General features: G+C 45.8%; 1 protein-coding gene across 10 annotated transcripts in view; it reads left to right on the plus strand.

The window, feature by feature from the left end:
- The first annotated feature begins 14088 nt into the window (after positions 1-14088).
- Positions 14089-15177, plus strand: part of HECTD4 (HECT domain E3 ubiquitin protein ligase 4) — a 176483-nt gene continuing 175394 nt past the window's right edge. For all 10 annotated transcript variants that reach the window (XM_048221298.2, XM_048221299.2, XM_048221303.2 and 7 more), the window contains exon 1: positions 14089-14422. In XM_048221298.2, coding sequence (XP_048077255.1) covers positions 14246-14422 — 177 coding nt within the window. In that variant the 5' untranslated portion in view covers positions 14089-14245. The remainder of the gene's footprint in view (positions 14423-15177) is intronic.

Genomic DNA, 15177 nt, shown 5'->3' on the forward strand with positions numbered 1-15177 from the left:
ATATTTGGGTTTATGTCATTTGTAATTACATACAAGGTAGTCAACAAGTTCAAGTGTGCGCACAGATGAGTAGCAGGTAAGGATCATTTTTGGCTGAGTAAGGATTTAGGCGTTTTAATTTCAGTAGATGGTGCCAAACTCCCGTTCGTGGGGTTTGAGCCAGATTGTGCTCCTGTACAACAGTGTCTTTCTCCACAGTCTCCCTTAAACAAGGGGTCATCAGATTTGGGGTTTGGGTAGATGGTAAGTGAAAGATGGCCCTAGTGGTTTTTTGAAGTTGCTTTTATTGATAATTCACATTTGATGAGCTATTGAGTGTAGTTCTGTGACACTTGTGCAGTTGGGTAAGCATCACCGCCACGAAAGTTCCCTCGTGCTCATAACGTCCGCTCCCGATCCAGGCAGTCCCTGATCAAACCCGTTCCTGTGCTTTTGCTTTTCAGAATATCCTAGTGTGCTATTTAGCATAGTGTTGCTGGGATTTGTTCATATCGATGGCTCAGTAGTTCTTGTCCGTTGTTGCTCCATTAGATCCTTCTATCACTATCCTAAAATTCACCCACTGAAAGACATTTGGGTTCACACTTAACTGGAGATGATGAGTAAGACCACTGTCAACACTCACATGCAAGTTTTTGGGTATATTTTCATTTCTGTTGGGTGAAAATGCAGGATTGTTCGCTTATATGGTGAATGCATGTTTAACTTTGTGAGAAACTGGCAGCCTTCCCCATTTTGCATCCCACCCGCAATGTGTGACGGTTCTAGTCACTCCACTGCCTTCTCAGCACGTGGTATTTTCAGTTTTTCGTAATCGAGATATAATTGACAGCTGTCGGTGTACAATTCAGGGGTATGATGTAATGATCACCACCGTAAGTCTAGTTAACATCCATCACCATGTGTAGTTAGAAAATCTTGTGAGAACTTATAAAATCTAGCAACTTTCAAACAATGATACAGTATTAACTAGTCCCCATGCTGTATGTTACATCCCCATGATGGTCGTCGTCTTTTTTTTTTTTTTTTTTAATTCTAGGCTCACCACTAGGTATATAGCGTGTGCTCTGATATATTTTCAAAACAAATCCAAACCTGTCATTTCTGGCTATGGTCTCTCTAGTGGTTCTTTATCACTCTGGTTCAGTTCCAAAATCGTTTTGGCTCCAAGGCCCTCTGATTGGCCCATTTCTTAAGCCTATTCTTCCTCTCTGCCCTTCAGACACCAATTAGGGAGTAGATACCCCAGGTTACCCCACTTCTCTCTGACCTGGTTACCTTGCAACCATCATCAAGTTCAATAATTTGTTATGATGACTGAACAGAACTCAGAAACACATTGCATTTATTTGTTATTAAAAAGGATACAACTCAGAACAGCCAAATGGGAGAGATCTGTAGCGCAAGGGTAAGGATAGTGGGGGAAACGTGGATTTTGCGTGGCCCCCTTCCAGCACCTCCATATGTTCACCAACCCGGAAGCTCATCAAACCTTTTTGCTCAAGTTTTCTGTTTTTGGGGTTTTTTTTTCCCCAAGACTTTTTGCAGAGCTTAATCTCCAGCTTCTTCCCCACCTCAATCCCAGGTCCACCACCCCACCCCTATGCTGCCTTGCCTTAAGTTTAGGGAGGGGTGAAAGTTCCAGCCTTATAATCGGTTGGACTTCTGGTGACCAGCCCCATCTTGAGGCTGGGGTCCTATCCTAAGTCACTGCATTAGCATAAACGCAATTATGATCTAAAGGAGCTTCTGAACAATAACAAAAGATACCCCTGTCGCTGGGGAAATTCCATGGGTTTTAGGAGCTCTGTGCCAGGGACAAAGACCAAATATATTTTTGTGTTATATCACATTCCCCATCTCAAAACAGCTGTAGCTTAATCACACAGGCCAAGTCCCTTTTGCCACATGAAGTAACATACACGTGGCCGGGGCGGGGGGGCGGTTTAGAGCACAGACATAATTTGGGGCTATTATTCAGCCTGTGGCACCTCCCAGGCTGTCGTGACCAGGGTCTAGGGCCTGAATCCCAACTTGAGAGGCTCTAACAAGTGTTGAACAGAGCTGCCATGCGCAATTCAAAAATACCATCAAAGTACAAAATACATGTAAGGAAAGTCAACAATGTTCTGAATTTCCCCATACATTATACAAGTATACAAGTATAAAATGGGAATTTCTTTGGGAAAAGGGTGTGGAATTATTCATTCAAAAGATATCCATCGAGTGCAGGTCATTTGGAAACGGTGCAGAGGTTAACATTAGAGCTTTGGGAATCGAGAAGACTTGGATTTGAAGCCTGACTTTGCTGCTTATGCTTTTACCTTTCAGATAATTGATAGAATAATAGGAAATGTTATGGTCCAGAGTATGTGCTGAGCAGTTAACGCATATACTTCTTTTCTGTATAACTGTTTTATTGTGATAAAATATAACAAAATGTACTATTTTAAACATTTTTAAGTGTGCAGTTCCCCTTGTGCAGCCATTACCACCATCCATCTCCAGAACTTTTTTGTCATTCCAAACTGAAACCCTGTACCCATTAACCACCAACTCCCCATTCCCCACCTGCCCAGCCTCTGGTATTCTATTCTACTCGGTCTCTAGAATTGGACTATTTTATGTACCGCACATACAGTATTTGTGTCTGGCTTATTTCACTTTGCATGATGTCTTCAGGGTTCATTCATGTTGTAGCATGTGTCAGTACTTGACTCCTTTTTATGGCTGAATCCTATTCCATTGAGTGGATATATTACATTTTGTTCACCCATGGATGCACATGGATGCACATTTGGGTTTTTTCTCCCTTTCGGCAACCGTGAGTAAAGCTGCTGTGAACATTGATACACAGATATTTATTCAAGTCCTTGCTTTTGATTATGTTTGGTATATATTAGAAGTGGAATTGCTTGAGGGTGCCTAGCTGGCTCAGTCGGTAGAGCATGCAACTCTTGATCTTGGGGTTGTGAGTTCAAGCCTCACTCTGGGTGTAGAGATTACTTAAAATAAAAAAAATTCAAAAAATTAAAAAAAAAAAAAGAGTACGTTAAGAGCCTCTGTAAGTCGGCTACCAGCAAGAGATAGAGCAGCGGAGCACAAAGATGGAACTTTTAGAAGTCTGATCTGGTGAGGGATGTCACTCAGGCTGTTAAGCAGGGGCGGAACCCTAGCTGGGACAGTGTGGTCTCAGGATCCCTGGGGTCACAGGAAGACTGGGGGTGCCTGAGTATGGCTGAGCTCCCAGGCATCAGAGCAGGGAAGCCGGCTGCAAACAGTGAGTTGAGGAGTGGGCTCCCAGCTCGGGGTTGTCATAAACCATGAACCTCGGCAGTCAGGTGACTGCTTTCTGAGCAGGGGCCCAAAAAGCGGCAGAACCGGGGAGAACCCCCCCCTCCCCTGGGAGGAGCAGCGTGGAAGCACACTGCAGGAGTCTGCAGGGTTTGGAGACTCGAAACGGGGTCATGTGCCTGAGATAGAAGTGCTGGGTCACAGGCCGGGTGAGCAGGGAGTGAGGACAGAGACCAGGGAGACGTGAGTGACTGCTGTTCCCTGAGGGCGCACTGAGGAGTGCAGCCCAGAGGTTTCCGCTCCAGGCCCAGAGATTGGGAGGCTGCCATTTCCATTCTCATCCTCTAAAGCTGCGCAGAAAGCCTTCAGGGAACATGGGCTACAGAGAGCAAAACAGAGATTATTTAGCCTGGCCCCCTGGCAAGGGCAGCACAATTCCACCCAAGGCAAAGACACTCAAGAGTCAATGCAACACGCCCCTCCCCCAGGAGGTCCGCAAGAACATCCCGCCAAGACCAAGTTAACTGATCAATGAGAACTGCAAAACTAGCGCTAGGGGAATACAGCACATAGAATTCATAGCTTCCCCCCCCCCCCATGATCTGTAGTCTTTCAACATTAATTTTTTTTTCAAAAAGAAAAAGGACCCAAATAAATAAAATCGTGAATGAAAGAGGAGAAATCACAACGTACACCAACAAAATACAAACAATTATAAGAACATATTATGAGTAAATATTTGCCTACAAATTAGGCAATCTGGAAGAAATGGAGGCATTCCTAGAGATGTACAAACTATCAAAACTGAAACAGGAAGAAGTAGAAAACCTGAACAGACTCATAACCAGCAAGGATATTGAAGCAGTAATCAAAAATCTCCCAAAAAACGAGAGCCCAGGGCCAGATGGCTTCCCAGGGGAATTCTACCAAACATTTAAAGAAGAACTAATATCTATTCTTTCAAAGCTGTTTCAAGAAATAGAAGTGGAAGGGAAACTTGCAAACTCTTTCTATTAGGCCAGCATGACCTTGATCCCAAAACCAGGCAAAGACCCCACCAAAAAGGAGGATTACAGACAAATATCCCTCATGAACATGATGTAAAAATTCTCACCAAGATCCTAGCCAATAGGATCCAAGAGTCCATTAAAAGGCTTATTCACCAAGGCCAAGTGGGATTCATTCCTGGGCAGCAAGGGTGGTTCAACATCCACAGATCCACACCACATTAATAAAAGAAAGGACGAGAACCATATGATCCTCTCAAAAGATGCAGGAAAAGCATTGGACAAAGTACAGCATCCTTTCTTGGTTAAAACTCTTCACAGTGTAGGGATAGAGGGAACATACCTCAATATCAAAAGCCATCTACAAAAAGCCCACAGCGAATATCATCCTCAATGGGGAAAAACTGAGAGCTTCTCCCCTAAGGTCAGGAACACGGCAGGGATGTCCACTATCACCACTGCTGTTCAACATGGTACTAGAAGTCCTAGCCTCAGCAATCAGGCAATGAAAAGAAAGAAAAGGCATCTGAATTGGCAAAGAAACCCCAAAATTGCTAGAACTCATACAGGAATTCAGCAAGCAGCAGGATATAAAATCAATGCACAGAAATCCGTTGCATTTCTATACACTAACAATGAGACAGAAGAAAAAGAAATTAAGGAGTCGATTCCATTTACAATGGCACCAAAAACCGTAAGACACCTAGGAATAAACCTAGCCAAAGAGGCAAAGGGTCTGTACTCAGAAAACTATAGAACATTCATGAAAGAAATTGAGGAAGACACAGAGAAACAGAAAAATGTTCCATGCTCATAGATTAGAAGAAGAAATATTGTTAAAATGTCTATGCTCCCTAGAGCAATCTACACATTCAATGCAATCCCTATCAAAATACCATCAACTTTTTTTACAGAGCTGGAACAAATAATCCTGAAATTTGTATGGAACCAGAAAAGACCCTGAATAGCCAAAGGCATGTTGAAAAAGAAAACCAGGGGCGCCTGGGTGGCACAGCGGTTAAGCATCTGCCTTCGGCTCAGGGCGTGATCCTGGCGTTATGGGATCGAGGCCCACATCAGGCTCTTCTGCTGGGAGCCTGCTTCTTCCTCTCCCACTCCCGCTGCTTGTGTTCCCTCTCTCGCTGGCTGTCTCTATCTCTGTCAAATAAATAAATAATAAAAAAAAATCTTAAAAAAAAAAAAAAAGAAAGAAAGAAAAGAAAAAGAAAACCAAAGCTGGTGGCATCACAATTCTGGACTTCAAGCTCTATTACAAAGCTGTAATCATCAAGACAGTATGGTACTGGCACAAAAACAGACACATAGATCAATGGAACAGCATAGAGAACCCAGAAACAGACCCTCAACTCTATGGGCAACTAATCTTTTTTTTTTTTTTTAAGATTTTATTTATTTATTTAACAGAGAGAGAGACAGCCAGCGAAAGAGGGAACACAAGCAGGGGGAGTGGGAGAGGAAGAAGCAAGTTCCCAGCAGAGGAGCCCCATGTGGGGCTCGATCCCAGAACGCTGGGATCACACCCTGAGCCAAAGGCAGACGCTTAACGACTGCACCACCCAGGCGCCCCTAAGATATATACTTTAAACTCTCTTAATACTACCACCATAGGAAGCATGTTCTTGTATTTTCGTTATCATTCCCATTTTACAGATGGGAAGACTAAGGCACAGAGAGGTTAAGTAACTCCTCCAAATGGGATCTGAACCTGGATTGTCTGGCCCTTGGACCCGTCCTCTTAACCACGTCCTCTGTCACCTCTCAAATTATTAAAGCAGAGCCTTGGTTCAACTAATCTCCCTACCTATGGACTTCCCTACAAAAGATGACCTGGTGTTAATGCATTCCGTGAATCTTCGACTCTGTATTAAGCACCGACTATGTGCCAAGCATTGTGCTAGACATTCTGTATCTTACAGTCTAGCAAGGGAGAGAGGCACCTAAACTTTATTACTAATCATTCAATATCAGTTAAGGATTACTAAAAGAGGCAGACGTATGATGTTTGGGGGGCCAGGGGCGTTCTCTGTGAGGTAGCCGAGACCTGAGGGATGAGCGGGAGTTTGCCAAGCTACCCAGGTGGGGAAGTGCATTTAGGCTCTCGAACAGGAAGTGTAAAGGCCAAGAGGTAGGAACAGTTATGCAATTGGCAAAGAAATTGAAAGAAGCCAGGGTGACTTTCTTAGATTGCTGCGGACACTGGTCCGAGACGAGGTGAAGAAGCAGCCGAGGGGTAGGAGCTTAGGGAGCACGCAGCACATGTAAAACCACATTGTGGACGGATGTGTGAGGTTTTCTGCACAGCATCTTCAGATCCCCTGAGCTTGAAAAGCCTTACAAAGCAGCTACTTTATTCCAAGCACCATGCCAGGCACTAGGGATTTAGGGATTAACCATAAAAAAGATCTCAGTATCGTCAGTGGCTGACTGACAACAAAAAGCACATATTTCACCCCTCCCTGGTCTGTGGGTAGGCTGTGGGTTGGTTTTACTTTGGGGCGGGGATCTGTGGGGTGTGTGTATGTGTGTGCGTGTGTGTGTGCGCGCGCACGTGTGTGTGTGTATGTGTATGGGAGAGTGAGGACTGTTCTGTGCATTGTAGGGTGTTTAGCAGCATGTCTGGTCTCTGTTCACTGGATGTCAGTAGGATTCAACCCCATCCATGATAATAAAAATCATTTGCAGACATTGCCAAACATTCGTGGTAGGCAAAATCACCCCCAGTTGAGAACCACTGTTCTTGATCTCCTGCTTGCTCCCAAGTCTCTCCCCAAGTATGAAGCAGGTGCTTCTGCTCTGTAGGCTTCTCTTCCCCCCCCCCCCGCACAGGTGGGACTGCTAACAGTGCCATGTAAGGTCTGCTCCCCCATTAGATTTTTCAGCTTCTAGAGGATCGGAGCTATGACTCAGTTATAAGAGTCCGGCAGAAAGTAGGAATGTGACAATTCCTTGTTTGATGGAAGATTTCCATGGGTAAATATCTAGGAGTGGAATGATGGATCAAAAGGCATGGTCCCTTTATGACTTTTGGGTATGTGTGGCCAAAGTGCTTTTCCAGAAAGACCATGCTGACTTCAAGGTCTACCAGCAAAGATGACGTGTTTGCCCAAGAGCTGCGCCATCCCTGGGTTGAAGTCAAAATTTGATTTCAATTACTGGTGAAAAATGGTGCCACATTTAATAATAACGAACACTTGTTGAGAGCTTCTTACATTGCAGGCATGGCGTTAATGGCCCTGCCCATATTAACTCATTTAATCTTCACAAAAACCCTATGAGGTAGGTAGGATTGCTATCATCCTATTTTAAGATGGGAAAACCGCAGGACAGATGTGTGCAATGATCTGGCCGAGGCAACGTGCAATGATCTGGGACACAAACCCAGGTGGTCCGTGATTCAAAAGCCACACACGCTGCATTTCATGTCATGTTTTTCTTCACGTCAGTTTCCCGCACCATTCTCTCTTCATTTAACGTGCCATCCTCAGGGAACCTTCCCCAAGTCTCAGACCAGGTCCCTGGACTTCTCATCCTCTGTGGAAGTACTTGTTCCAAGTCACCTCCCCATCCTAAGCTTCAGGAACCTAATCTTTCCTTGCACAAAGTAGACACTTGGCCCAAATATGGAGCTGGTGCTTCTGCTATGTGCGGGGCCCTTCCCTCATCACAGATAGGACTTCTTGCCCTCGGAATACTGAATTACGGAAAACATAAAGAGCTTGCTTTTCTTTTCGTGCAAATTCTAGGATTGTGTCTTTGGCTCACTTTTCCTTTGTGGGGGGGACCGTTTCTTTCTTTCTTTCTTTTTTTTTTAGATTTATTTATTTATTTATTTATTTATTTATTTATTTATGTATTTGACAGAGACAGCCAGCGAGAGAGGGAACACAAGCAGGAAGAGTGGGAGAGGAAGAAGCAGACTCCCAACGGAGGAGCCTGATGTCACCGGGATCACGCCCTGAGCCGAAGGCAGACGCCTAACGACTGCGCTACCCAGGCGCCCCAAGGGGGGGGGACCGTTTCTTAATCTAAGTTTTTGCAGCCGGGGAGTTTTTTTGCAAATTGGCAAGCGGGAATTTTAAATTCCAGTGCAGCAAGGCTTCTGATACCCACCAGGAGGCGCCAGAGGACACAGCAACTTTCAGAGCTCCATGGGGCCTGATTTTTTCCACTAAGAGCTGCACTTAACGCTGCTTCATCTTGGGCTTTTCAAAAATCAGCGTGGAGGCTTGTCCCTTAGTTATGGTAATTCAAAGAAGCGCCAAGGAGGATTTCTCCCTCTTCGTTTTTTCAAATATCTCTTTCATCCTATTTCCTTTCCCTGCTGCTTCATAGACCCACCCATGAGCCCTAATAATCTTCCTTGAATAAAAAAAAAAAAAGAAGAAAGAAAGAAAAAGAAAAAAAGAAAAAAAAAAGAACAGGATCTACCACATCATTTGGGGAAAAAAAAGATATTGGGTAGGTGTATGTTTCCTCTTTGAGACTGTGATTAGCGAGATGGAAATAATCAATCTCCCCCACAGTTTCTGTCAGTGTGTGTGTCTGTTTAACAGATGTGTGCATGTGTTTTTTTCCTTGGTGTTTTGAAAAACCTTAAAAATTAACATGGATGCTTTGTCTAAAGCTATTTCAAGCTCTATTAAGGCTTTTCAAGGACCACTTATCTTCATGCCACACTCGCATTTTTGTGAGCCCAGTAAGGATTAGAGACTCATTTTAGACAGTCAGCTGGTACAGAAAAGCCAGCAGAAGGGAGAGATATTGCAAAATCCCAGAGGGGCCCCAGCTTGAGCTGAGGCCGGTGAACATCACGTCAGCAGCTGGGGCAGCAGGGAGATGGTCTCCATCAACAAGCTTGCTGTCTCTCGGGGAGATGCCTCCCAGGGAAAACTGAGGTCCAAAAGCTATTCTTCCTGCATTCTCATGCTTCCTCTTTGCTTCCAACTTAAGGTTGCTCAGACGATACCTTCTCTTCTCTTCTCTCCCCATCCTAATACCCCACTCCCGAATGGAAGAGTGGAAAGGACAATTCCAAAGAAAAGAAATCATCCACCAGAAACCTTTTCTTTCTATGAACCTATGCATGTTTCCTGTGTGCATGGTGTATGTGTTTGCGTGTGTGTGTGTGTGTGTGTGTGTCTGTGTGTGTGTTGTCTTGACTAAATTTGGATTCTTTGCTCCCAGGCTTCCACCATAGAGTTCTTTTGACCACTCTGACCATTCTAGAAATTTCCGGTAAATGGTCTTTTTCCAGAGGGGGTTCTATAAATATTAATTCATCAGCTGCCTCATCATGGTATGGTGGCAGCCATGCAGTCCTATGACTAATTAATTACTGTTGCTAAAATATTAAATAACTATTCATTATGCAGTCTAAAGACTTTCAGCCCTGGATACGTGCTGCTTTCATTACTTGGGGTGAAGGACAATAGTTCCTGGGCATCCTGACTCTTGATCTTGAAATATAAACAATAAGAGCAGGAGAATGTTTCTCTGAGCTACACAAGAAGGTTGTTTAGATTCTAAAATCTGAGCATTAAAAAAATTGTCATGGTTGCCATTAGGTTTGGAAGTTGTGAGCAAAAGGGAAGAGTGGTTTCTTTACAGCCCAAATAAGGAAGCTGGGGGGCTCCTGGGGGGCTCAGTTGGTTAAGCATCCAACTCTTGGGGCGCCTGGGTAGCGCAGTCGTTAAAGCGTCTGCCTTCGGCTCAGGGCGTGATCCCGGCGTTCCGGGATCGAGCCCCACATCGGGCTCCTCCGCTGGGAGCCTGCTTCTTTCTCTCTCACTCCCCTGCTGTGTTCCCTCTCTCGCTGGCTGTCTCTCTGTCACATAAATAAATAAAATCTTTTTTTAAAAAAAAAAAGCATCCAACTCTTGATCTCAGCTCAGGTCTTGATCTCAGGGTTGTGAGTGTAAGCCCCGTGTTGGGCTTCATGCTGGACATGGAGCCTACTTAAAAAAAAAAAAACAACCCCAAAACCAAGAACAAAGTGAGGAAGCTGGGATTGTAGAATGAGACAGACCTGGGTTCATATCTGAGCTTTAATATTTACTGGTTGTGAGACATTGAGCAAGTATCCAGTTGAGTCTTGGTGTCCCAACTGGAAGGGGGGATAATAATATTACCTCACTCAGAGGGTTATTGTGAGGATGTGTAAAACGGTCGTTTCATCACATTTGCCTGTTTTATTGTTTTCGTGGCACTGATCTGCTCTGAACTGTTGGACTTAGTGTTCGTTGCTTCCTGTCTGTCTCTCCCACTTGATTGTCACCTCCTTGCGAGAAGACTTTTCTGTCTTAGACCAATGTCTGTTACACAGCAGGAATCAAGAAATATTTGTTGAATGAATAAAAGGAGAAGGGCCATCTTTCTGTGGACTCTTTTCAACACATGTTATTGTAGCTGTCCAGGTCTCTGAGAGCGGGGAGTTAATTTTTCATATATTAATTCAAGTATTCAGGTACATCTCCATTCTGTATACCTTCCAGGATTTGACATCTGCTATGGACTTAACAAATGTTTGTGGAGGGTGCCTGGGTGGCTCAGTGAAGTGTCTGCCTTGGGCTCAGGTCATGATTCCAGGGTCTTGGGATGGAGTCCCACATCGGACTCCCTGCTCAGCTAGGAGTCTGCTTCTCCCTCTCCCTCTGCCCCTCCTCTCTGCTCTTGCTTGCGTGCACGCTCTCTCAAATAAACAAATAAAATCTTTAGAAAAGTGCTTGTGGAATAAGTATCATAAAAATGAAATTAGAATCATGATAAGGGGCATGAGATTATTGTAACAGTGCTATGAATATGAGTTATTTGCTTAGGAGGGAGGCAGCACAGGATGGAGCCTGCTATGGGTTTAAATCTTGATTCTGCCAATTCCTAGGCAGGGGCCAGTCACTTAATTCTGAGCCTCAGTTCTTGTATGATGGGGCTGTTAATGAATACTCTGAAGGGTATATGGTAGATAAATGAATAGATATATTCTGACTCCTAGGTGCTCAATAGATTTTGAAAAATTTTTCTTAAAGATTTTGTTTATTTATTTGAGAGGGAGAGATAGAGAGAGCAACAGAGAGCATGAACGGGGAGCAGAGGGAGAAGCAGACTCCCTGTCCCAGGACCCTGGGATCATGACTTGAGCGAAGGCAGACAGTTAACCAACTGAGCCACCCAGGAACCCCAATAGCTTTTATTTTTTAAATTTTTTTCTTTTATCAAAAGTAATACATGTTCTAGGAAGAAAACTGGGAAAACATTCCAAAGCACGAACCACACATCCCCCCCAGTAAGCTGTAAATGCATTGCTGAGATTCACCCAAATGTTATATCAGGCATGATATCCTCCAGGCTTTTTATTCTGTATCTGTAGTCATACATGCATGTAATTTTCAAATGTAGTTGTACATAAACATAAATAAATTCCCAAATTCCCTTACTATTTTAGCCTATATTTTTTCCATTTAGCAATAGATGATGAACATTCACTTGCATTAATATTCTTCACAAACATTATTCTGAATGGCTTCATATTTCATCTTATGGATATACCATTATTATGGTTAACTATTTCCGTATTGTTGGACGTTTAGACTGGTTGTAATCTTTCCTCTTATAAACAGTACTGATCTGTACATCCCTGTATATACATCCTTGACAATGGGTCTGATTATTTCCTTTGAAGAACTTCTTTAGAGTCGAATTGCTGAATCAAAGGGAATGCACCTTAATGTTCTTCTGGTTCATTTGCTTATTTATTCTTTATGAAAACTATTTTCAGAGCAGTTTTCAGTTCATGGCAAAATTGAGAGGAAGGTACAGAGATTTCCCATATACTCCCTGCCTCCACATATGCATGGCTTCCCTTATCTTCAACTTCCTCCACCAGATGGTACATTTGTTGCAACTGAGGAACCCACACCGACACACCATCATCCCCAAAGTCCATAGCTTACACTATGGTTCACTCTTGGTTCACATTCTATGCGTTTGGACAAATGTATAATGACATGTATTCATCGTTATGGTACCAAGCAGAGTATTTTCACTGCCCTAAAAATCCTCCATGCTTTGCCTATTCATCACTCTCTCCACACCCCAAAACCTTGGCAACCACTGATCTTTTTACTGTCTCCATAGTTCTGCCTTTTCCAGAATGTCCGATGGTTGGAATCACACGGTATGTAGCCTTTTCTTTTTCTTTTTAATATTTTATTAATTAATTAATTAATTAATTTATTTATTTATTTTAAAGATTTTATTTATTTGACAACAAGGGAGAGCTAGCGTGCAAGCTGGGGGAGTGGAAGGCAGAGGGAGAGGGAGAAGCAGACATCCCGCTGAGCAGGGAGCCAGATGTGAGACTCAATCCCAGGACCCTGGGATCATGACCTGAGCTGAAGACTGAGCCACCCAGGTGCCCCTTAATTAATTTATTTATTTTAGGGGGGGAGGGGCAGAGAGCATCTTATGCAGAATCCACACTGAGTGCAGAGCCCAATGGGGGGCTCAATTCCACAACAGAGCCCCATGTGGGCTCCATCTCAGGATCTGAGGTCAGGGACTGAGCTGAAACCAAGAGTCCCACGCTCAATCGACTGTGCCACCCAGGTGCCCCATATGTAGCCTTTTCAAATTGGCTTCTTTCACTTGGTAGTATGCCTTAAAGTTTCCTCCATGTCTTTTCATGGCTTGATAGTCATTTCTTTTTAGCTCTGAATAATATTCCATTGCTTGGATGGACCTCAGTTTATCCATTCACCTGTGGAAGGGCATCCTGGTTACCTCCAAGTTGTGGAAATTATGAATAAAGCTGCTATAAACATCTGTGCGCATGGTTTGGGGGGTTTTTTGGTGTTTTTTTTTTTTTTTTGTGGACATGCATACATTTTCAAGTCCTTTGATACCAACGAGTGCTTTTTTTTTTTAATTATAAAAGCAATACAAAGATAGCAATCTTCACCTCAACCATTACAGACCAGTTCCACTCCGATGGCAACTCACATTAACAATTTGGAATGTGTTCTCCTACACATTTTTCTCTACATACATGGTTCTTTCCTTTCTTGTTTTAATGAAAATGGGACGGCGTGCATATTTTTAAGGTGCATGTCAATCAGTGTCGAATATTGATGAAATATAACAAGTTTCAACCCCACTCGGAAGCACTTATTAAGTGCCAGACGTTGGGCACCAAGCATTGTGCTTTATTTTCATCGGGTTTTGAGTGCTTATTGAGTACTAGACATTTTAGTAAATATGAAGCACCTACTGTGAGGCGCTACCAAGTGCTTATGAACAAGTGTGCAATGTGCCAGATTTTTGCATATATCTCGTTTAAATACGAAAGCAGGGAGTGAACCTCCATGTTCTGCCTCAGGTGGGGGTTTTGCCCCCTGCGAGGGGGGCATACCAGAGTAGGTAGAGGAGGGGAGGCGGCGGCTTCTTCTCCCGGTGGGCTGCAGACCCAGGGCACCCCCGAACGTCTAGGGGTAGAAGGAGACGGGAAGGTCAGTCTGAGGACAAGACCGAGTGAAAGACGAGGTAGAGATCCTGCAGACCGGTAAGCACCGAGCCGCCCTCGGTGGGCGGGGCCAATCGGGCGGGCGGGGCCTGTATTGTCCGCTCCGCGGGGCATGCCGGGAGCCCCGCCCCCAACATGGCGTCTCACTGACAGTTGGCTGCTGAGCGGCAGAGGCGGGTCCTGCTCCTCAGGGCGGCGGCGGTGGTGGCGGGGCCGGGGTCTCCGGGGCCGGGGGTGGGGGGATGGCGGCTCGGACCGCCTAGGGCGGAGCTGCACAGGCGAGGCGGCGAGCGGGGCGCTGCAGGCGGGCGCGGCGACTGCTGCTATGGACTGGTGATCTCGGCGGCTCCTGCTCGCGTCTCCCCCGGGCCGGGCGGCTGCTCCTCACCGTCAACCCTCAGCCGGGGCCATGGGCTCGTCTGCGGCCGCGGCAGCTGCGGCGGCGGCGGCCGCGGACTCGGCGCAGTGGCTTTCGGTGAAGGAGGAGACCATCTTCCTGCACGACGGGCTGATCCGGGTCACCGACCTGGCCGAGCTGCCCAGCGAGATCCTCGGGGGCCCGGAGGCCGCCGACACCGACTTGGAGGTGAGCGAGGCAGATCCCTGGCCTCAGCCAGCAGATTAGTCCGCCCGCCCCGCATCCCCGGGGTCGGGCCGTCACATCTCTGCCTCACCCCCTCCCCGAGGCCCCCAGAAGGCTGCCCCGGCAGGTGTGTGGGCGCGGGGAGGACAGGTGGGGGGCCGTGGCCGCAGGTCCGCAGCCCGCCCGCCTCCCTGCCTCCTCCGGGCCTCAAGTCCGCCGGGGATTGCATTTGTGGTTTCATTCTGAGCGTTCCGACACCCGGCATTTTATTAGACTATCACCCGGCACGGCCTTCACGCCCTGGAAGAGCCACCGTCGCCTCCCAGGCTCTCCAGACTCTCTCTCCCCTCCCCCACGGACCCCCTGGACTCACTTCCAGGGCACACCCAGGTTGCTTAGCTTTGGGGACATTTTAATTTTAACGTTGTATACCTCCTTCTTTCTCATTCCCAGTTTTATGTTGATTTTTCTTCCTCCCGGGGGAGGGTATTGGCAGCTGTCGGTAGGTGATGGGCAATCCAGCAACTTCTCTGTGTCGTGCCTCGGATTGACACGGGGCCTTTGTCAGGGAAGCGGGCGGTGTGGACAGCGAGGGTGATGCTACAGGGGCCCTCCGTGAGCTCTCCGCAAAGGGTCACGGGTGCTTTAGGCCTCAAGGCCTTTTTCATGAGCTCGGGGGGGGGGGGGGGTTGTCTCCGAGAAACCGAGGCTCAGGAGCTGTGGCAGGTGCAAAAGCAAATCTCCGCATTTGTGCTACT

This window comes from Ursus arctos, unplaced genomic scaffold (genome assembly GCF_023065955.2).
Source record: "Ursus arctos isolate Adak ecotype North America unplaced genomic scaffold, UrsArc2.0 scaffold_34, whole genome shotgun sequence".
Taxonomy (NCBI): domain Eukaryota; kingdom Metazoa; phylum Chordata; class Mammalia; order Carnivora; family Ursidae; genus Ursus; species Ursus arctos.